This window comes from Lissotriton helveticus, chromosome 10, assembly GCF_964261635.1.
Source record: "Lissotriton helveticus chromosome 10, aLisHel1.1, whole genome shotgun sequence".
Taxonomy (NCBI): domain Eukaryota; kingdom Metazoa; phylum Chordata; class Amphibia; order Caudata; family Salamandridae; genus Lissotriton; species Lissotriton helveticus.
Genome location: NC_136071.1, coordinates 444159992 through 444183808, shown reverse-complemented (window position 1 = coordinate 444183808; position 23817 = coordinate 444159992). Strand labels below are relative to the sequence as shown.

The 23817-nt window shown below is 46.7% G+C and overlaps 1 protein-coding gene across 1 annotated transcript in view; it reads left to right on the top strand.

Moving 5' to 3' along the window:
- Positions 1–23817, top strand: part of CRAMP1 (cramped chromatin regulator 1) — a 1037800-nt gene that overhangs the window by 465925 nt on the left and 548058 nt on the right. Inside the window, exon 10 of the mRNA XM_078662937.1 lies at positions 8008–9228. Coding sequence (XP_078519063.1) covers positions 8008–9228 — 1221 coding nt within the window. The remainder of the gene's footprint in view (positions 1–8007; positions 9229–23817) is intronic.

Below are 23817 nucleotides of genomic sequence, written 5' to 3'. Positions count from 1 at the left end.
TCCTATGAGGCTTCTGACTCTTAAGACCGTCTTCCTCGTTGCAATAACCTCAGCAAGGAGGGTAAGTGAGCTTCAAGCTCTTAGTTACAAGCCCCCTTTCTTGACCATTCATGCTGATCGAATGGTTCTTAGGACCAGGGCTGCTTTTCTGCCTAAGGTGGTGACTCCTTTCCACCTTGGTCAATCCATTACCCTCCCTACCTTTCATCCTCACCCACACCCTTCTAAGGATGAGGAGAGGTTGCACCGTCTGAACCCCAAAAGGGCCGTGTCCTTTTACTTGGACAGATCTAAAGACTTTCGTTTGGATGACCAGCTCTTCATTGGGTTTGCTGGCTGCAAGAAAGGAAGAGCGGTCCATAAAAGAACCTTGTCGAGATGAATCGTCCTTTGTATAAAGATCTGCTACTCTTTGGCCAGTAAGGAACCACCAGAGGGTATAAGGGCTCATTCTACAAGAGCTAAGTCTTCAACCTCAGCATTGGCTAGAGGTGTTCCTGTAGAGGAGATTTGTAGAGCGGCAACTTGGTCTTCCCTCCACACTTTCGCGAAGCATTACTGCTTGGATTCCGAGGTGAGGAGGGACGGTCACTTTGCACGCTCTGTCCTCCAGGATTTCCTGGTTTAGAAGAGTGGACACCCTCCTCCGGGAGTGGGGACTGCTGTGGGACTCTATTCACAAGGTGAGGAATCCACACGGCAGATGTGTCTATCAGAAGAACAAGTTACTTACCTTCGGTAACGCTTTTTCTGGTAGATACAATATCTGCCTGTGGATTCCTCACTGACCCACCCGCCTCCCCGTTGTCCACTCTTCTATACCAGAGTTTCTGTAATGTATTTATTTTATTGTCAAGGAGTTGTTTATTTCAAATGTTTTATTGCATTTGCTTCACACTGTGTGTTACCTTGATATTTGTACTGCGTATACTATGTATATGTCTACTGTCATTGGTCCGTCCGTGTGCCTCGAAGGCACGGAAAAAAGGGCGGAACTGATGTCATCACGCCGGCGTGGGCCTATTATAGGCGTCGGTGACGTCAGCGGAGTCGCGAGAGATGTCGTGTCTCTATGACGTCCAATTCCACGTCGGCGCGAGGCTACGAAAAGAATTTCCGAATGTTGCTGACGCAAGGGGATATTCACAAGGTGAGGAATCCACAGGCAGATATTGTATCTACCAGAAAAAGCGTTACCGAAGGTAAGTAACTTGTTCATTAGGTGACCTTCATGCATATGTTATGGTTTTCCTTAAGAATCGAAAGTCATTGGGTAGACATGTGGCTAATAGGATGGGTGATGGGTAGTCTGGTAGAGTTGCAAATGCATTTTGGGATTGTGCAAGAAACTGAAGAAAAGGATCACGAAAAGTACATTTTAGTCTTTCTGCCTCCTGTTAGCCAGTGGTAGAGTAATTATTTATTGGTTGTAGTCTATAGCACCACCCAGCAATGGATAGATGTTAAAAATGATTATGCAGTAGGCAGTGGCAGAAGAGGTTAGTCTGCTGAAGGAAATGGCTGATCTGAGAAGTGAGTAGGACATTATACTGTGCAGGAACTATACTCATTCTCTACATCTGAATCCAGATGACCTGCCCCTGTAATCTATTGATATTGTAAGAGATTATCTGAAAAAGTCTATTAGTTATAGATTCCTTACCTTAGAATTACACCTCAGGCGTCAGGCTCGATCCGGAGAAATTGTTTCGTAGCAGTACCCTTGCTCGTTGGTATCTGGCATCTGTCGACTCCGCATTCGTCATCAGCATTGTGATCGCCGGGATGACGTTACGGTATCTACTTAGACGCCACCTCAGCGCGCTGACGTCCGCTCTTTCTTTTTCCGTGCCAGATCTGTAGAGAGCGGTACCCTGGTCACTTTTTGACTAACTGTTTTTTCAAAGTTTTGTCGACTTCCTTTAGATTCGTTTGATGCCTGGTGCACAGGTATGTCACATCGGCGGACCGGCTTCAAGCCTTGTGGCTCCTGCCACAAGCTGATGTCGGTGATGGACCCACATCTAGTGTGCCTTTGGTGTCTGGAGCGCAACCACAACCCGGAGTCGAGCTCCGACTGTTGGGCCAATGCCTCCAAGTCTTTGCGGGCGCTGTCCAGAATGCTTCTGGAGGCCTGACAGTCAGCTCTGTGCCGCGACGCTCGAGGTCCCAGTCGAGAAGAAGGTCGCGGGACCATCACCACCACTCATCATCGAAGTCTTCTGGTAATTCGATGCACAAGGAGGCGAAGAAGCACCGTCGCTCTTCGCCTTCTCCCTGTCTGTCGGCTGACGAGACCAAGGATGCGGATCGTCATCCTTTGGCTCTGTCCGTGGAGCCTCCTGGGTTGGCTCTGAGTTTCCCCCCCATTTCCGGGAGCTAGAGTGACCCCAGCCCAACTTTGTACGTTTTACAAAGCTCTCCACTCCATCTTCAGGCAGCCCAACTCTGTCTGCACGCCTTCGGGCCCCACAAACTCGGTTAGGGGTACTAGGCCTTTGCCACTGGTGGCTTGGGCCCCGGTGCCGCAGGGCCCCCAAGGATCCAGACCTGGATCCGGATCGGCACCAGTCAACCTGACAACACCTCCGGCGCCGAATCTATTGACTACACTGCCGACGCCGGTTGGGTTCCCAACCGGACTCTATCCCGGCCTTCATCTCGAATTAGATATGGAGCCGGACCGGCATTGACTGATGCTGACCAATGCCGGTACTAGCGCCGACTGGCACTTTGTGCCAATTTTCTATCCTGGTGCCAATTTTCTATCCTGGTGTTCCCTATCACCTTGAGTGGCAGCCAGGAGAGGGTGAGGAGGACTGGGAGGGGTCTATTGACCCTCTTGCAGACCAACTTGAAGAACCGGACTTAAGAGAGGAGTTGGGTAATGCCAGTGGTCTGGATCCCTCCCCAGACCTTGCCATGCTTTCTTCCCCTACCATGGCTATGGAGGAGGGAGCCCCCTATGCTGTGGTGTTGTGTAGGGCGGCTGAGGCCTTGAGCTGCCTAAAGTGGCAGTCAGGACTAACCTCCTGACTGAGGTGCTTCAGCTGACAGCGGCCTCTGGATTCCTGCTGCCATTCAGTGAGGCCCACTCAGATATCGTTCTGGGCACTTGGTCCAAGCCCAGCACAAGGGCTCCTGTGGATAGGATGATTGCCCGACCGCAGAGCTTTGGGCGACCCCATTTTCCTATCCCAACATCCTACCCCTGAGAGCATGGTAGTCCAAGCCTCTACTTCCAAAGGCTCATTACCTACTGCTCCCCCAGATAGGGAAGCCAAGAAGCGGGAACACCTTGGGAAGAAGAAGTTTTTTTTTGCCAGCTTTAGACTGTGGTTGATGAACACTGCTTGTCCCTTGAGTGGTTGGTGAGCACTGCATGTCTCTTGGGCCGTTACACCCACTCCATGTGGGATATGGTTGAGCAGGTGCTGCAGGATGCCCGGGCCGCACTCTCTCGTGCAATTTCTAAAGGGAGAGTTGCAGCAAAGTTCTCCATTCACTGTGGCCTGGACACCGCTGACTTGCTACTCATTACTATTTCACCATCTTAGCCCTGAGAGGCTACACCTGGCTGACATCCACTGGCTTCTCGGGTGATGTCCAGTTTACACTTATGGACATGCCCTTTGATGGCCGCTACTTCTTTGGTGACCAGGCATACCACGTGCTTGAGCTCTTCAAGGATTCTAGGGCTACGGCCAGGTCCTTGGGCCTCGCGACTACATCTCGCCCCATGCAGTCTGCCATTCGCCCCTTTCGTGGCTACAGAAGGGGTGCCCGACACGTTCCTCCCAGAGCCACAGGCTAGTGCAAGCTGCCCAGCCTCTGCGCTGCTGGGGACGTGGGACCCAGCGCCGTAGGTCTGGGGGCCAGCCCACTGTTGCCCCTCTGTGCAACAGCCTTCAAACCCTCCTAGTCCGACTTTTTAAGGCCACCACTTACCAGTGAGCAGCAAGATCCGCCATCACCTCCCCCTCTGACAAACCATCACGTCTGATAGGTGGGTTTTGCAGATAGCCCTAAGGGGCTACTCCCTCCCCTTCGAAACTACCCCTCTATCCATGCCACCGCAATTCCATTGCATGTCGGAGGATCATTTGGCCCTTCTGCGCCAGGAACTTACAGCTCTCTTGGCCAAGGAAGCTATCGTGCAAGTTCCTGCCCCAGAAGTAGGTTGTGGTTGTTATTCCCACTACTTTCTGGTGTCCAAGAAGGACAAAGGCCTGCGTCCTATTGTGGATCTCAAGAACGTCAACCGCTTCCTCCGGAAGGAGATGTTCAAAATGTTGACATTGGCTCAGGTTCTTTCTGCCTTTGACCCTGGAAACTGGATGGTAGCGTTGGACTTGCAGGACGCTTATTTTCACATCCCCGTTCTGCCTGCCCACGGGTGCTACCTGTGTTTCACGATAGGCCACAAGCATTTTCAGTTTACTGTCCTTCCCTTTGGCCTTGCCAGCGCGCCTCTGGTGTTCAGGAAAGTGATGGAGGTGGTCGCAGCTCATCTGCGCAGATCAGGTGTTCCAGTCTTCCCCTATCTCGACGACTGGCTCTTGAAGGTGGGCTCGCCCCAGGCTGTCGTCTCCCACCTCCAGACTACAGCGATAATGCATTCGCTGGGGTTCACGATCAAGGTGACGAAGTCACACCTGACTCCCTCTCAGAAGCTCCGTTTCATCAGAGCAGTTCTGGATACAGCGCAGTTTCGGTCTTATCCTCCCGACCAGTGAGCCAGGATATTTAGGCTGTGATACCAATGTTTCAACCTCTATCCCGGATTTTGGTAATAATGACTCTGAGGCTGCTGGGCCTCATTGCCTCCTCCATCCTTCTGGTGGATCATGCCAGGTAGCCCATGCGGGCTCTGCAGTGAGACCTGAAGTTCCAGTGGGCACAGTATCAAGGGAATCTGTCCGATTGCATCCAGATCTCGAAGGGCACAGCACATCAATCGCAGTGGTGGCTATCGAACCCGGATTGGGTTGATGGCAGATCCCTCTCCTTTCCCAACCAGGGTCCACGGTGGTGACAGATGCATCACTCCTGGGATGGTGCAGCCACATGGGAGAGGTGTAGATCAGAGGCCTCTGGTCTCCGGCGGAGTCCGAGCTCCACATCAACCTTCTGGAACTCTGGGCGATTCGTCTTGCACAGAAGGCATTCCTTCCTCCATGTGGTACTGCAACAAACCGGGCGGGGTGGGGTTGTGAACCCTATGTCAAGAGTCCCTTCACCTCTGGAAATGGATGTAACATCAGGGCATCTCCCTGGGGGTTCAATACCTGGCAGTTTCCCTGAACGCCAGGGCTGACTAACTCAGACGTCGGTGCCTGGTGGATCAAGAATGGTGTCTTCACTTGAAGGTGGCAGTAGGGAGAGCCTTGGTTAGATCCGTTTGGCACTGGAGAGAACGTGCAATGCCATCAGTTCTGTGTGTTGGAATTTCCAAGACGGCACATCCTCGGTGATGCTTTTCGTCGCAAGTGAAGTTGCGGTCTACTTTACGCCTTTCCGCCTATACCACTTCTGCCCAGAGTGCTGAAGAAGATCAAGCGCAACCGGGTCCAAGTCATTCTAGTGGCTCCGGATTGGGCATGAAGAGCCGGGTATCCCGAGCTCTTGTACATGGCCATTGATACTCCAATCAGACTGCCTCTTCGGGAGAATCTTCTGTCACAGCAGCAGGGGACTGTCCTCCACCCGAGCCTGTTTGGCCTCCACCCCCTTGCGTGGAGATTGAGCGGTGACAGTTTACAGCTATTGACCTTCCTCCCGAAGTCTGTAATATCATCTTGGCAGCCGGGCGTCCCTCCACTAAATCGCTATACTCCTGCGAATGGAACAAATTTGTGGCATGGTGCACAGCAAAGGGTGTGGATTCCCTTTCTGCCCCCCTTTCAGAGGTTCTCCTCATTCTTCTTTATTTGGCCCAGCAGGGTTCTGCTCTATGCACCCTTAAAGGCCATCTTTCAGCCGTTTCGGCCTTCCTTTGCCTTCCAGATCAACATTCTCTTTTCAAGTACCCTATTGTAAATAGGTTTCTAAAGGGCATTACTCTTCTCTTTTCTCCTAGTCCTTTCGTAATGCCCCAGTGGGACTTGAATCTGGTTCTGACTTAGCTGATGTGTGATTCTTTCGAGCCATTACATAATTGTCCTCCCAGACTTTTAACTCAAACTGCCTTTCTGATTGCCATCACTTCTGCTCGCAGGATGAGTGAGCTTCTGGCTCTTTCTTCTAAGCCTCTTTTCCTTGCTGTTCATCCGGTCAAGGTTGTTCTCAGAACATGGCCTTCTTGTTTCCCCAAAGTGGTTACCTCTTTCCACATAGTACAGACTATCACTTTGCCCACCTTCTTCCCACATCCTTCTAAAGAGGAAGAAATGCTCCAACGTCTAGATCCAAAACATGCACTATTCTTTTAATTGGGTCGTGAAAATCAATTCCGGATGGACAATCAACTCTTTGTTGGCTTTGTGGGCACCAAAAAAGGTCAGGCCCTACAGAAACAGACCATCTCTCGGTGGGTCGTCCTTTGCATCAAAATATGCTCTTACTTGGCGAAAAAGGTACCTCCAGAAGGATTGCATGCCCACTCCACCAGGGTGACGGCAGCCACTACTGCTTTGGGATGGGGAGTCCCTTTCAATGACATATGCCAGGCAGCCACGTGGGCATCGCTGCACACATTCACTAGACGACATTGCCTGGATACTCCAGTCTGGAAAAACGGCTTCTTTGGCTGTTCAGTTCTCCAGGACTTCCTGGTGTGAACTTGATTCACAGATCCACCTCAGGGTATGGTATTGCTGGGGTATCTATTCTAAGGTAAGGAATCTAACTAATAGTTACTTTCAGATGAACATGTTACTTACCTTCGATAACAATATATCTGTAAGAGACGTGTATTAGTTATAGATTCCTTACCGCCCTACCCATCTTCCCAGTTCTGCGAACTGACTTCTAGTGTGAGGAACTCCCTTTCAGGGCCCTAGTTTTGTGGACCAGTGGTCAGTGTCTTGCATGGCTTTGCGCTTCTAGCGTGGAATGTCATGTAAAGAACTGACGCCAGCGCGCAGGTGCGGTGTCTAAGTAGATACCACGACGTCATCCCGGCATTGCCGATGACGGGCGCAGAGTCGACCGATGCCCCCTACCGATCCGCAAGGGGACTGCTACGAAAACATTTCTCCGGATCCAGTCTGACGCCTGGAGGTAATTCTAAGGTAAGGAATCTATAACTGATAGGTAAGTAACCTGTTCGACAATGACGATACCCATGTATGTATGTATGTATGTGAGATCCATGAAAATCTCACACCATTAACACTGCTGCTCTGAATGTTGTTTTGAACAGTGTTTTGGGGTATATCTAAGTAATTGCTAGTTCTGTAATAACATGTCTTTGTATTGTTTATCTTTTAATTCTGGGTTATATTTTTGGCGATTTAAACAAGAAATTCAGTTCAGCCAAAGGTAAACTCAGTTTTTGCTTTCTTTAAACACCTAGATAATCTCTTATGGGAAATTAGAACCCCTTTGAGTTTGAAATCCAGATAGCACCTCCTCAGATCTCTTGCCAGGTCATCTGTCTTTTTCCTGCAGTCTGTCTTAAGAGGATCCATAAATAGGTTGCTATAGTGATACTTGTATTCCTTCTGCTACTACTTTTGAGGACAGTAGGCCATTTGAGTTTTGTACACCATTGCCAACCCACCTGAATCCTACCACTATAAACCCTTGTATCTTCCTTACAAAAAGTAAATCATTTATTGTTTATTGTGTTAATTGTGGAAAACTGGATCGCTGATAGAAGCCTTGTTTGCTGCCTCTCTGTTGCTGTGTAGCCTTTTTATTGCACAAAAGCGACCCAAAGGACTAAGACTGTATCTGACCATTTAAAAGGCAAGCAACTTTCTCAGGTTGGTGCATGCATCTATCATATTTATTTTAACCTATCCTTTGTTTCACGAGATTCTTTCCTTAACCTCAAATATTCAGCGTAAAACACTAAAAGAACACCAACTTAAGTACATCAGAGGCTTGGATACTGAAGGTCAGCCATCTGAGGAGAAGCCAGAGCTCCACCTATTTCCTGGGGAGAATGCTACCATCACTCCACTTCCTGGGGTGGCCAGAGTCGTACATTCAAAGGCATATTGTACTGTTCACTGGCAGGAGGCTAGCAAGTGCAAGCCTAGCATCAAGGACTCTCATGTGCTTCCCCCTGCCCAGATATTGGGGATACAAAGTGGGCAGGGGACAGCAAGAATTCAATTGAAGTATCCCCAGTGCGTGACTGAAGGCAAGGAGAGTGGGGAGGCCGAGAGCACTTTGGGACTAATTTGTATGTCAACAGATGATGTAACTCAAAACATCGAAGATGATATGTGTGGACATAGCCCAGTGGAAGATGACACAACACACGTGGAAATCTCTAGCCCTGTTGATATCCACCAGGATATTGAAGCACCTCCCAGATCTCCAAACCTCACAGTTACTCCTATATATGGCAGCAAAAGTCCGGTGTGTAGCCCGTCATTTGTAGAGGGTTCTAACAGTGCCATCCCTGACCAAGAAGAACTTTCTCTGCTAGACCCCTTTCCTCGGTACATGAAGTCCTGTCATCACTTGATAATCCCAGAGAAATGTTTTTGCACAGACAATCCTTCCACCTTGGATGGGGACATTCCTGCCACCACAAGTGCCTCACCTCCGGTCCCCCCTCCAGGAGTTACAGATAACATGATCTTTCCTTGTGTGTCCCCAGCAGGTTCTGGGGTACCTTCCCCCTCTGGTGTTCTGTCCAAATGCGAAACCCAAGCAGATAGCTGGCTAGAGCCCCAGTCTGATATTTGCACTAAAGATTTGTCCGATACACCCTTGGACTGCTCTCCTGACAAGCAGCAGACCACCACGTTTCCATCTCTGGAATCACTTGTTGCAAAAACCCCTAGAGAAGATGCAAATAAATTTCGTGAGGAAGGTTGGAACCTTCACACCTCTGAGAACTTGACGCTGGCGGAAGTCTACCTCATGTTAGGGAAACCGGGCAAACTACAGCTGGAGTATGATTGGATGGTTGTTGCTGATTCTGACTTGGCAGAGTCTGGAGACTCTGAGATGGAAGCTATTTCTGTTCCCCAGTCCACCTCATCATTCAGACAAGGCCTTCTCAATTGTCTCTTGCGTCTTATTGCCACGGAGGTCAACCCTAAGCTGGTAAGACAGTTATGTTACATTATTCTTGTACAACAACTGATCTCTGTTGGTTTGAGGTGTACAAGCACATGGTTAATGATTATATTGCCTAAATAAATTTTCCATACTTTCATGAGCATACCTTATGATCTGAAATAATACATCGCTTGTTCAACAACTTGTGCAAATAAATCTGTAATTAGTAAGTTTTGAATATACATTTCAAAGGAACACATTTTGAATGAACATGTGTATCACTTAATAGTATCCTTACCCTTGTGTTGCATTTAATCTTGATTGTGTACAACAAATTGAACCAAGTGTTCCCATTTGTTATCTCTGTTCTTAGGTAGTTGCATTATCTACTGTGACTCCTTACACGGTTTCAGTGATGTTCCTGAGATTCAAAGATTTCTATCTTAAACACTGTCTCCATATTAACTTTTTAGGTCTCGCCTAGCGACGCAACTCATGCACTGCTCTCTTGCGAGATCTATTGTCGTCGCTTTGGTTTGGAAGCGGGGTGGAAGCTCCACCCATTCTTCTGATTGGTGCGGCTCAAAAATGCACTCTTTTCATTGGAAGGGATGCATGTTTTGTTCCCTCCCTGTCTCCTGCTCGCTATGCCTGCAAGGACAGGAGATGTGCATGCACACAGCGTCTGTTTTACAAACCATGCGCTCCCCAGTCTGCGCACATAGGGCTCAATGGTGTTCAGCTGCTAAAGCCAGATTCGGATCAACAATTACTCTTTCACGCCTCAATGAGTTTGTTTGCTTGGACATCACTTTTCCCCCCGCAGTTTTAATTCATTCATTCACTCACAAACAAGCAATGTATTTATTTGTATTATACTTGTTTTTCACTGTCGCGGCACCCGCGCTTTACCTTTAGCCATATTAAGCTAAAGCGCGGGTGCCGCACTTGTTGAAAAAGTAAAAAAATAGATGTTTTTCTATTTGTTTACTTTTGCTACAATCTCAGCACCCACGCTTTACTCTAACATAGTTAGAGGTAAAGCGTGGGTGCCGCGATTGTTGAAAAAGTAAACAAATAGAAAAAAATCTATTTGTTTACTTTTTCAACCATCTCAGCACCCGTGCTTTACCTTTAACCATGTTAAAGTAAAGCGCGGGTGCCGCAACCCCGTGCCTCCTACTGCCTAGATGTGCTTTTTTCACACCCCTTTTCCCAGGCATCAGTAACGGCCGGACCCAGCGCTCCTCCTCACCCGTGGAAGAGTTCATTCCTGTGCGGGGGCGACGGTGAGTGTCCGCAGCTCAGATCCGGGATCTGCTGCCGCCTGTCAGGTGAGGTGGAGGGTCTTTGTTGAAAAAGGGTCTGTCTTGAAGTTGTTGCCCCTGGACGCGCACTGTCCCTCCACTGCAGGAGGGTGCCCGCTGCAAGTCTCAGCTTGTGCATGAAGGCTCGTATTACTGTAGTGCAATAGTGCCACCCCCTGACCCTAGGGTTAAAAAGCACCATCAGGTGCTTAGGGTGATTATAAGTGTTGGTGCCATGTGAGTACGTCTTATTCCAAGTACCGCAGTATCTATCTGTGTTTGTCAGCGCCTCATAGTGTGAGTACCACAGTTCCTGTGGTCATATAAATCACTGCGTGTATTGATGACTCCGAGTACTGATGGTCCATGTGACCGTGCCTGCTACTGTAAGTTGTAATGACGCTTGACTACCTCTTATTGTAAGTACCGGAGACCACATTTGTCATTGTGCGTGCTGATGGCTAGTGAGTACCTCGCCATCCTGTTTGTGAGCTCGCCTTCACCCCATTAATGGGGCGACTCACATAAGTGTTTCCATCAGTGTAGAGCCCAGGATGATGGCTGAGTGCCCCATTCCACCCCAACTACAGTGCATCGCGTGCACCTCCTGAGTTTCCTTCTATTTGGTGCTATACAAACACCTGAAAAATAATGTTTGAGTGTAAACTTGGTGAGATTGTGGACAGAGAGCCCTGAGGTTTAGAGTGCTTCATACCGGTACCTGCTCCTCACTCTGTCCAGCTATGGTGCTCAAACTACCCATCGGTATCTCTCACCATCGTTCACCTCTGACTGCTTTTCACGTTTCTGAAGACATGATGTATAGGTGCCCTGAAGACATGGGAGCATGGATGTTGGCTGCAGGTAATGTTTCTAGTAACATTAAGAAAAATACCTACTAGACTATCAAATGGGACCGGAAAGAGTCAGAACGGCCTACACTCGTCTACCAGCCTGTTTTGACCTGTGGCCCAGTCAGACTGTCTCTTAAAACTACTCGCCTCAGACTGTTGCCTCTTCACTCTATTCAGCGTCTCCTCACATTAGTGCATGTCACACTGCCAACCTCCGTCTGCTTCTCACTCTGCCCACAGTATCTCGTCACTACATTCTACCCACCAACATTTGCTTCTCACGTTGTCCCCCTACGTCTCCTCACACCGCCCACCTCAGACTGTCTCACACTTCTAACAGCCGCCCTCGCCGTATACCGCACACCAGTGCTTGGTTCTCATGCTCGCACCAACATCTGCTCTTACCACTCTTACCAATGTCTACTCCACCCATCGCCACTGTCTCCTCTCACGTCACGCTACGCCGATATTCTCTGTCAGGCCCTACAACTGCCCATCGCTGCCCGCTTCTCCCACTGCCCTCTAGTGGCTGCTTCTCACACCCCCATCGCTGCCTAAATCTGTCTGCCTGCCGTTTACTTGTTCTCACACACACCAGTGTCCGAAAGTCCGTCTCTTAAACTTTCCGTAGAGTCTGCCTCTTAAATCGCCCACCCTCGCTTTATTCTCACACTGAACCTCCAAAGTCTGCCTCTAACTTTGCCCACAAGTGTCATCTTCCACTCTGGCCAAAACTGTACTTTTAACCTGCTTGCGATTGTGAAAGCGGAGTTTAGACTCTGCATTAGTTGTGTATATCACTAATCACATGGGGGTAGAGGCTGGCGGTATGGACCCGCCGCTTGCGGGCTTTCCGGCAGTGTGTTCTTGTATTGCATATAAACATTAGGATTTCTTTTTTTTTATTTATTTATACAGAAACACATGAGTCGGTTGGTACAGAAACACAGAAAAAAAACAACGAACGGGAAGACAATTTTTCCCATCTAGTACATCTCCAACTCTTGACATTTTGAAGCAAAAAAAATGTAAATAAACAGAATTATATTGAAGAGCAGAAATAGGAGAGAAAAAAAAAACTATTGCTAAGTATAGTTTTCAAGGAGGCAATCTTAATTAAATCCAGACAGGAAATTATACAAAATCTAAATAAGTTCCCCCGTTTACGTCTCGAGATAGTTTGTAACTAACCCCCAAATCTGTTCCCCGATCTTCTTTCTGCGGGAGCTCTTTAAGGCATAGAGACTATGCTCTATATTGTGTATCGAAAAAAAGCGAGCCCGCCAGGCTTCAAAAGCGGGCGGTTCTTGTTGCAGCCATGCAGATGCAATACATAGCCTGTACACTGCAGTTACTAAAAAGATAAGTTTAACATGTTTCTTCGGGATGCTAGTACTCACTGTACCCATTTCAACACCCAATAATATCTGCGTTACTGATAATTGTATCTGACTACCCACAATTTCCGAGACACATTTTTCTATCTGAGACAGCAAGGGAGCTAACACAGTACATGTATAGAAGATGTGAACATCATCCGCTGAAATGAACCCACACCGAAAGCATTTACCTATTACATCTCCCGACCATTTGGACACCTTATCAGGGGTATAATATAGATTATAGATTGATTTGAAATGTTGAGCCACCAACTTTGCCGACAAGAATAGATCTTTGGCCATAAGTAATGAAGTTTCTATTTGAATGTCCTGTCTGCCTAGTTTAGCACACCATTTACTGTTCTGTTGCTCTAGATCATTTTCTTTAGTGTCTAACAAATGTTTATATAATACTCCAATTCTTACCGCTTTCATAATGTCTTCAATCAGAGAATTCAGTTTAAAGTTACCTCCCAAACCCATTAAATAGTTACGAATCTGTAAGTATTTTGCAAAATGGTCTCTAGGGAGAAAATATTGTTCTCGTAATTGTTCAAAAGATTTACAAAAATTAGCATCATACAAATCCCCCACCGCTCTAATGCCTTTCTCCCTCCAATTAAGTACAATTCTATCCCAGACATCTAAAGGTAGGAAAAACGACGATGAGAATGGAGTATGCAGCTATCATTGTCTTAAAACGGGTACGTTTGTAGTAGCTTTGTTCAAGATACTTAAATAAACAGTTTTTAACTTTTACCCCCAGCAACATTTGATAGATCGATGGAAAATCTGCAGGTCTTGTTGGATCTTCGCCGATTAATAAAATTCCCATTCCTTGCAACATACACGCATAATAATAAAGTGTGAAATCCGGAACCGACCAACCTCCCACATTTCTTGGCAGAATCATAAAACGCCTAGCCCTTCTAGCCTTCCCTCCAGACCACATAAAACGCATACATACTGTCTGCAGTTGTTCCAGACTGGTCTTCGGGACTTCTAGGGGTATACAACGGAAAAAATATAAAATTTGCGGCAGAATCAGCATTTTTAATAGGTTACAACGACCTACTAATGAAAGATGTAAACATTCTGCCTGATCTACTTTTTTCCGAACACTGACTAAGAGCTGATCCCAATTACCTTTAACTAACAAAATTGTACAAGCTCGCAACGTGACTCCCAGATATACCACCTCCTGACATAGTCTAGCATCGGTGTAGCTTGGTATATTTATACTGAGTAGCTGGGTTTTTGCTGAATTTAATTTGTATCCCGATGATTTACCAAATTCTAGGGCCAGATGCTCTATAGCCTGCATTGCCATGATGGGTTTAGACGTGACCACTGCCACGTCGTCAGCATATGCTAGCACCTTAACCTGATATATATGTACCTTTAGCGGAGTAATATTAACATTAGAGTCCAGCATTCTTAAAAAAGGCTCGATATATAGAGCAAATAGCAAGGGGGAACAGGGACACCCCTGTCTGGTCCCCCTACCTATTTGCACCACTGCAGATTCCAGGCCCATGGTGCTGATCCGGGCTACCGGTTGCTGATACAAAACCTGTACTGATTTGATAAATTCAGGACCGAAACCTCGACTCTTCAAGTTATCCCACAAAAAAGACCAAGCCACACGGTCGAAGGCCTTCTCGGCGTCCAATAAAATGAAACATAAGGGTTCCCTGGTTACCTTAGCATAGTCAAGTAATGTTATCACTCTTCTTACATGATTAGTTGTACTACGTTGAGGAATAAACCCATGCTGTATTTTTGAAACAAGACCCGAAATAACCCCAGAAAGCCTATTCGCTAAAATCTTCGAGTAAATTTTACCGTCTACATTTAGTAGGGATATAGGGCGATATGATCCCGGTAAATTAAGTGGCTTGCCCTTTTTATGAAATACCACTATAGTTGCTTCTTGCCAAGTTTTGGGGGCAGAGCCTTCTCCAAGATGCCCTGTTCGTCCTTAACCGGGTCACCTTTATGATCTAGTATCTCATCGATCCGCTGGGCTGCGGCTTTTGCTCTTAATCTTTGGGCGAGGCATCTTCCACTTGCCTCGCCATATTCATAATGACTTTGTCTTTTGGAAAGAAATGTTTTCGCTGCTTCCTGAGACCACCTCAGATTTATTCTTGCCTTCAAACGCGCTACCTCACTGATCTCTACATCAATATTACTCCCTGCCTGTATCCCTACCATAAGCACCTCTTCGGCCGTGATCAAGTCTTGATACAATGCCTTTATTTCTGCCGCTTGTTATTTTTGATTATACAAACCCCAACTCAGTACCTCCCCACGAAAAGCAGCCTTAAAACAATCCCACACACACCCTACATTACTACTCCCCCCGATTAATGTTAAAAAAAAATGCAATCCACTCCTTCATGTGTTCAATAAAGAGTTGCTCAAACAATAATTTGCGATCAAAAGAAAACTGTCGTGGGCGTTCACTAGAAATGATACTAGAAAGCGTCAATACGACTGGCCCATGGTCTGATGTCCCTCTAGGATATTCAACATCAAAATAGAAACAAAAAAATAGTCTAATCGAACCAATGTGCGATGTGGAAAAGAAAGTATACCCAGGTAACCCACTTCTTAGAGCCGACCAAGCATCCACCAATCCATGAGCTCCCAAAAGTAACTGTAGTGCTTTGAATACTTTCGGTTTCCTGCCTGTATATCTCGCCTTCTCATTATTTAGCACATTAGGTGCTAAATTTATATTGAAATCACCACACATAATCAGTGGTGTGGGCCAAGCTGCCAATTCCACATTTAAAACATTGAGTGTCTGCTTCATCTAAGTTTGCTCCATATACAACACACACAGTAACTTTAATGTTACCCAGCACGCATTCGGCTATCGCCCAGCGTCCCAACCTATCAGATTGCACCCTCCCTGTGGTAGCTATATGAGTCTTGGCGAGAATTGCGACCCCTCTGGCCGCTCCTGAATATTTAGTGCAGACTATTAGATTGAGCCCAAGTTCTGTTAACAAATGTCTCTTGGACCAAGCCACATGGGTCTCTTGTAAACATATAATGTCACATTGCAAAACCCGTATCTCTTGTGCAACTCTCCGTCTTTTCTCCAGTGCATTCAACCCCCTAACATTCAATGTGCCAACCCTTAGACCCCTACCTGCCATTTCGCCACTTCAAATTTTACATCTTTGCTCCAAATAAATGTCACCAATTGCTCCCCTACATCACCAAAATACAGGTTTCTTCTCAACCCTAACTCATGTGTTATTTTCTTTTTTCCCCCCAATTTCCCCCTCCCCCACTTAACCCCTCCCCACCAGAACCCACCCTCCCACCCTCGCCACCACCCTTCATGAGGCTTAAGGACCATGTCCTCTGTGATGCAGAAATGCCTTCACTGCGTGCCATGACTCCCCTTCTCCCCCCCCCCCCTTTTTTTTTCCCATCCCAAGCTCATAATCAGCAGCTTTGCTTCAGGCGGATTGTATCCACATCAGGGTGTCCTTCGTAAATAGCCATTCTAGAGCCAGCAAGAATCTGCAACACATCATAGATGAGTGTATTTCTCTCATACACATATAATCAGAGGTCCTCTGTCTGCTCATTCACTTATCTTTATACTATTCTTTGTAGTATTCAGTAATATTAAGGCCCTTAAACCCAGGGCACCAATTACCTACTTGATACACCATTTTTCAATTTCCAATGCTGACTCCAAAAGAATTGTTTTTTTTCCTTTTTTTTCCCCCTTTTTTTTATGTAAGGACAAAACTCCTAATGTGCTAATAGCCTATACTTTAGGAGAAGAACAACACTATATTATATCTCCTACACCCCTGACCACGCCTGACCACCCATTATCACCTTCCTAAATTTGGCTCAAATCAAATTCCCTCTCAAAATTGCGATATATCCTTTATGATCTATTTCAGAAAGTTCTCTAATTGAGATTAAGTTTTTGCTTGTTTATCCATTTGATTCAAGTATACCTGAGCCTCACAACCAGAAGTAAAATATCTTGTTTGATCTTTAAAGATAGTCTTCAATTTGGCTGGGTTGAGTAAAAAGCATTGAGCGCCTTTTTCCTGAAATGATGCGATTAACTTCCGCATCTGCCATCTCTCATTCACAGTTGTTGGGCAAAAGTCTGGACGAACAAAAAACTCACACCCAGCCGCCTTCCTCCTTTTCACTGGACGCGCAAGATCAAATAAAGCCTCTCTCAGGAGAAAGTTATTTAAACAGATCAAGATGGCCCTTGGGTATGCTTTCTGTCCATTGTCCCGCCGACGATTCACAAAAGGAAACCTATGTGCGCAAATAATTTCAATTTCGAAGTAAACATTAGGATTTCTATGTGGACAATAAAGGAGTTACTAAACCCCAGGACCTTGGAGTAGGTGTGAATGTGCGAGGTGAGAAGTGCATGGCGGAAGTGGAGGCAGTGTGACTCTTCACACGCACCCATTCAGTGGTTGGCCTCTAGGCTGAGTGCCAACAACAGTAAAGCCATTTGTTAGATAGGATGCTGTGTGTGAGGGAAACACCGCCTCCCTCCCGTAACCTCAGTTTCCCTCAGGTCTAGGTAGGGCCCTGGGATCTGAGTATATCGCCTCCCCCCCTTTCAAGGGGTGCCTTTAGCAGCTTGCATATGCACCAAGCAGAGGCCATTCTTTGGCGCGGGACAGTGGAGTAGGTGTTACACCCCTGGGAGGAAGGGCTACTGGAATGTACGGTACCGCGCCATATTCTGTTAACGCTGTGGACAGTTTTGGCGCGTATAATGTGTGGAAAGTTCCAGAGGTCCGGAGTCTTTGTGTGGGGGTGGCAAGGTGATCCCAGGGCCCTCTGCGAGACGGGAGGTCCCAAGTGCGGGGCCTTTGCCTCTAGTGACTCATATAGTATCTCAGGAAGTGGGCTTCCCAATCGCAATGTCAATGGTGTCCGTGCAGGCAGTATTTGCAGAGTATTTGCTTGGTGCTAGCAGTAACAGCATTAGTTGATGTCTATTATTACAGCTGTGTTTTGCACATTCATAAAAGAGCCTGTCTTCGTAATCTCACTTTTGTTCCATAATACCGATGCACTACGGGTAGCATTTCCCCCGATGTATATGCATTTATTTTTATTCCTTATTTTTTTGCATCAATAATATAAAAACTAAAGTGATCTCCAACGAAGTAAAATTATGTCTGAGATTAATCACCTTAGGAATTGCAGATTTGAACCCAGCGTGGGCCAGATGGGGAGAAGCTACAAACTGTAGACTGTGCCCGTACAAGAAGGAATCGTGGCTGCACCTCTTATGCTGTTGTCCCAATCTCATCGACGAACGTCGACGACTACTGCACCCAATCTGTACCACCAATGGAATAAAATCTTACAGTGAAGAGTCAGCAATGTGCTTTTCTAATTCCAGTATGACGACCCTAGCAAGACTGGGGAAATTTATCCACCACATCAGGTCCGTCTTAAAAACAGCAAGCCAACAAAATAACATGCTGAAGAGCACTATAAACTGAGCGGAAGACAATTGAGGTGGTCTCAATTGAGCACTGATGCCAGTAGTGATTAAAGCCACACGTCCAGAGCCACGAATCCTGAGGAAGACTGATCGTGGTGGAGCCTTGGGGGCAAATCCCTTTTTTAAAAGCTTTTTAACCTCTACTACAAACTGAAGTATCATTATTTTAGCTGATGTATATCGATTGGTTTTTTAGGTTTCGACCTGGCGAAAAGCTGCGCAAGCAGCGATTCGCGCAGGCGAAATCTTATGTCTTACACTGTGTGGCTGGGAATCCGCCCCTCTGTTCCATTGGCTAGCTCCATAAATGGAGGCTAGACATTGGAACAGAGATCTGTCCGTCAATTGCGGAGCAGATTCTGGGGCGCTCCGGCCATTTTTACTCATCCTGCCCCTTTGACAACGTCATGCGGCCGTGGGCGGGGTTTATTTTATTTTTTTTTGCAAATTTGTTTTGGCCATTCCGCGGCCGACCGCCGCCGGAGGAAGTCCAGGTCCAGGTGAGTGCTGGCCGTTCCCGCCGCCCCCCCCTCCCGCTGTCCATGCTTTTCCCGCCCCCTCTCCCGCTGTCCGTGTGCCGTCCCCCCTCCCTCTGTCCGTGTGCCGTTCCCCCTCCCTCTGTCCGTGTGCCGTTCCCCCTCCCTCTGTCCGTGTGCCCGTCCCCCCTCCCTCTGTCCATGTGCCCGTCCCCCCTCCCGCTGTGAGACGCACGCGCACCGACACCACGCCCCCTCTCTGGGTGCCCACAACATGCACTTCATTACCATCAGCATATCAAGCGCATCATTATACAAGCTGTAGACACATCGTCAACGTTAGATTTGTTTTTTAACTTGCCCGGCCATTCTTTCCCCTCTAACCGCCTTCCACACGTCAGCCGGGTCTTTCAGTGCCAAGCGCCTCGCAGTTGGGTCAGCTTCTCGGCGCCTGGCAGCCCTCGCATCCACACTAAGAGTGCGTGACAATGCAGGGCCTGTAAAACAGCCAATCGCCGTGCAATGGAAGCCAGACAATGCAGCCCGGATGAAAAACTCATTTGGAGCGCTCTCCGACCGCATCCTCAGTGTGACACGATAAAGATTTAACTGGTCTGCAACTGATTTTCTGTACTGTGATAAATCGTTAGCCGTCGTTCAAACATTGACAGGCCCCATAAGGAAGGCTCTGGAGCTGAGCCTGTTCAATTGAGTGCAACCAATAAACACATTGGAAATGACATGTATGGATGTTGTGACAATAAAATACCATCTTATATAGGTAGATATGGTTAGAGAATTCAAATGTAAGAAATACGTCTACACGCGTTTTTTCCAAAGAAATGAAAACATTAACAACATGAAAGTAAATAAATTGCCTGCATGTCCAGTGTGAGTGATTTACTTAATTTGCTACAAAACTGACTGCGCTAAATGCAAAATTTCTCAACATTAAATGTGTGTGCTATCTTTCCATCTGCATACCATTGGCTGCTAAAGATGTATGAATACCTTTAATACAATTTTAAGACTAGCAAAATTATGTAAGTTTTCCATTTGCTTTTCGAGAAGTTAACTGAGAACATTTAGTTCTGTCCGATGACCGTGCACTCGCTATCAGAACATCTTGGAAGCCGCCTCTAATTAGATTACTGCTCTTCCTGCTATATAACTCATGTTCTTAATATTGTGATTTCCACTGTGGGCTTTTGTGGCAGTGTTTTGCTTTTGCTGTTGCATGACAGGAAGATATAAATGATTTATAACAGACCACCTTGTCTCTCTGTTCTTTGCACATGGGAGAGCACCGGCACCTCCAAGATATTTAAAAACCTCCGTTTTTTAGGGTACAGTTTGACAACCTTCTTACTGCTAATTTCAGAACTCTGCGGTTTTAAAGTATCCAGCAAGGTCATGCAACAGGCCGTCGCACTCTAAATCTGTGTGTTGCCTGTGCTTGTTTATACCACCTAGCAAGTATTCAAATGTTTCTCATATTTCTCATGTGGTTGTTGACACGAGGGAAGTTAAGACAATGACCATGTTTGGTCCACTGGTAACTGTTGTGACCGGGGCTTTAGTTTTTTTGGCACTGCTAGTAGGGGAACATGAGGTTACAGTTCTGGGTTAAGGTTTGGAAGCTGTTCATTTGATGGAGTGGTAAATGGACAGTAGATAGTATGGACAGACTAGCAGCTCTTGGACTCAATGCCACAGTTCAATGAGCAAGTCATCCGAGCTCACAGAAACTTTGTAACTGAAGAGCCAGCTGATATTGGGATAATTACTTTTACATATATATATATATATATGGCTCTGGGTGTGTGTGTGTGGGGCTCTGGGGGTGTGTGTGTGGGGGGGGGCTCTGGGTGTGTGTGTGTGTGTGGGGGGACTGTGTGTGTGTGTGTGTGTGTGTGTGTGTGTGTGTGGGTGGGTGGGTGGGTGGGGGCTCTGGGTGTGTGTGTGGTAGTAATTGCTGTCTGCTGAGCTCGTCCGTAGGGTTCAATAGGTCTCACATTTGCGAGAGATTAAGCTAATGGCAATGTAAATGACAATGCCATTTATTTATCTGTTTTCAAAACCAACACATAAATACACATTTTGTCATTTACAATGCCAATAGCTCTAACTTTTCCAAAGGCGAAACCATTGCATTGTAAATGCTTGTACTGTATGGCTTTTAATTAATTCTACAGTTAATAAAAAAACACTCAATGATCTCCAACGAAGAACTAGTTTAAATAAAAGTGTCACAGAAGGGACAAAGGAAAAAGGCTTTAATACTTAAAAAGTAATTAAACACTAGTTAATTTTTAGTAATTTAATCTGTTGAACCAATATAAATACTTTTTCAAAAGTCTGTATTAGGTTTCAGGGGTTTGGAATTTTCCTTCTCCAGTGTTCCTTTCCTATTCTACTCTTAAGGTATTTTTAGCGGCTATTTCGCGATTTCGACAAGATGGTTCCAACTCTCTGTACTCAGCTAGGATCATTCAGCAGTTCTTCAAAGGATTGTTTGGAATGTATCCGCCGCCCACCTCTATCCTGGCATCCTAACATGTTGCTTGCGCAACTTATGCGACACCCCTTCGAACCTATCTATAGAGTGGATTGAAAGTCTTATCTTGGAAAGTATCTCTACTATTAGCATTAACATCAGCTAGGCGGGTTAGTGACATTCAAGCCTTCACTATTAATCCGCCTTTCTTCCAATTCACCTCAAATTCGGTAGTGCTTCACACTAACCCCAGTTTTATGCTTAAAGTACCTTCGGACTTCATCTGAACGAACCGATAATTTAAAAAACTGCCTTACCTAATACTCAATCACCTGCGGAAAGGACTTTGCATACCCATGACATCAAGAGATGTTTAAAGTTCTATTTACAACGGACTTCTTCAATCCATAAATCTGACCAGCTATTTGTGGCCTATGGAAGGATACGACAAGGACACTCAGTATCCAAGCAGACCATAGCTCGTTGGATTTCTGCTGCAATTTGTTTGTCATCAGGAAGCAGGAAAACCATTGCAAACAACTCCAAGAGCACATTCTACTAGAGCAATCTCCTCTTCTACTGCTCTTTTTGCTGGTGCGCCTCTTCATCAAATCTGCAGAGCTGCAACATGGTCCAGCAGGCACACGTTTACCAAGCACTACTGTTTGGAAGCTGCCAGTAATGCAGATACATCTGTGGGACAAGTGGTTCTCCGTAATCTTTTAAAATAAGGTGAGCCTCTGTTCTTCCCTCCTCCTCTTTACTGTTTTCTCAGACGCATATCTGCTCTGCTTGTTTACTTACATAAACATTGCCTTATATATGCATTTTTATTGCATATATATATATATATATATATATATATATATATATATATATGTATTTATTTTCGAGGCATATGAGCTGCAGATTACACACTGTGCATAGATCGCCACCTAGTGTTGGGCCCGGATGTTTGCAGTTTGTTTTCGTCCTGAAAAGTTCTTTGGAAGCCACGAGATGGGTGACTCCTCCTTTGGACCACATTGCGCATGGGCATCGGCTCCATCCTCAGATTGTTTTTTTCCGCCATCGGGCTCGGATGTGTTGCCTGCGCTCCGGTTTGGAATCGATTTCCCTTTGGCACGCAATCCTCCCCCAGTTCGACGGTATTGTTTCGATCGCGCTTCCCATCGATGCATTTCTTCACCACTTCGAAGTCTTCGATTCCGGTCGTCGACGAAGGCCTTCGGGCCTACCTGAGCTTTACTCTCTGGCTCATGGAAAGGACGCCATTCAAGAAGTGTCCTCAATGTGGGTCGAAGTTTCCCCACACCGATCTACATGAGGTGTGCAACCCTTGCCTCTCACCGGAGCACAAGGCCAAAGACTGTTCCGCTTGTGCCTCCTTCCGCTCCAAGAAGACGATTCGGGACCGACTAGTTCGAAGAACCATGGCTCGCTCGTCAGCTTCGATCCCGGATAACATCTTTCAAGAGGGCGTCGACGTGCCAGAACACCAGCGGGCCAAAGAAAGGGCCAGCTCCTCTGATACCAAAGACTCAGATGTTGAGGACATCACTCCAGCTCAACGGGTCGTAAGTAAGACCGTCGACCCCGACCCTTCTTCGACACCCTCTTAAAAAGTTTTCGGTCACACTCACCTTCGGGCCCGGGTGCACACCGAGAGACTGCTTCCCATGTCTTGCCTTCGGGCTCCGCAAAGAAGCCTATTAAACCTTCAGACGGCTCGGGCTCGAGTCAGCCTATTCCCGGTGCCGATCCCATACCGACACCGAAAAAGAAGCCATCTTCCTCAACCATGCCGACAGCTGCTCCTATACCTAAGCACTCGGCGCCGAAGACTGGCACAGGCTCATCGATGCAGAATAAAAAACAGACCTAAAGGCCCCGACTCTCACGCTTCGGAGCCGAAAAAAAAACAGCCGGAGCCGAAAAAACACGTTCCAATAAGACATTTCAAAAAGTCATACTTCTAAGCCAAAAGACTCTAGACCAGCTACCGAGTCGGTGCCGAAGAAACTTCCGGAACCGAAAACTTCGACGCCGAAGGATCTGCCAGACACAGAAGAGCCTGTTACACCAGATCCTAATCAAAAAACTCTTGTAAAGGATCCCAAGACTGGCCAACTAGTTCTTAGCTCCAAGAAGAGACCACTAGAGGTGCCTGCACCTCCTCCTCCCCCAAAGAAGAGAGACATTGCAACCTCTCCATTAAGGGTCCCTTCTCCACCACCTCCCCATACTGGTCCTCCTTCTACACCTCCTCCACCACATCATTCGCCTAACACCATCCACTAATCCAGATGATGATGATGTACATACAGACTCTGATGACACAAATGGGGGTGCACATGACCCAGCAGGGACCAATAGTCCCCCTCAGTCACCTAACCCATGGGATGATTATAACACCCCTGATGTGCCTTACGTCCCCCAAGACCATGTATATCCTTCCAGGCCTTCCCCTCTAGAGGACAATATAGGTTTTAACCTACTAGTCCAAAGAGCTGCCCAGTACCATGGGGTTGACTTACACACCGATACTGTGGAGGAAGATTTCCTATTGGGCACTTTTGATACTACACAAA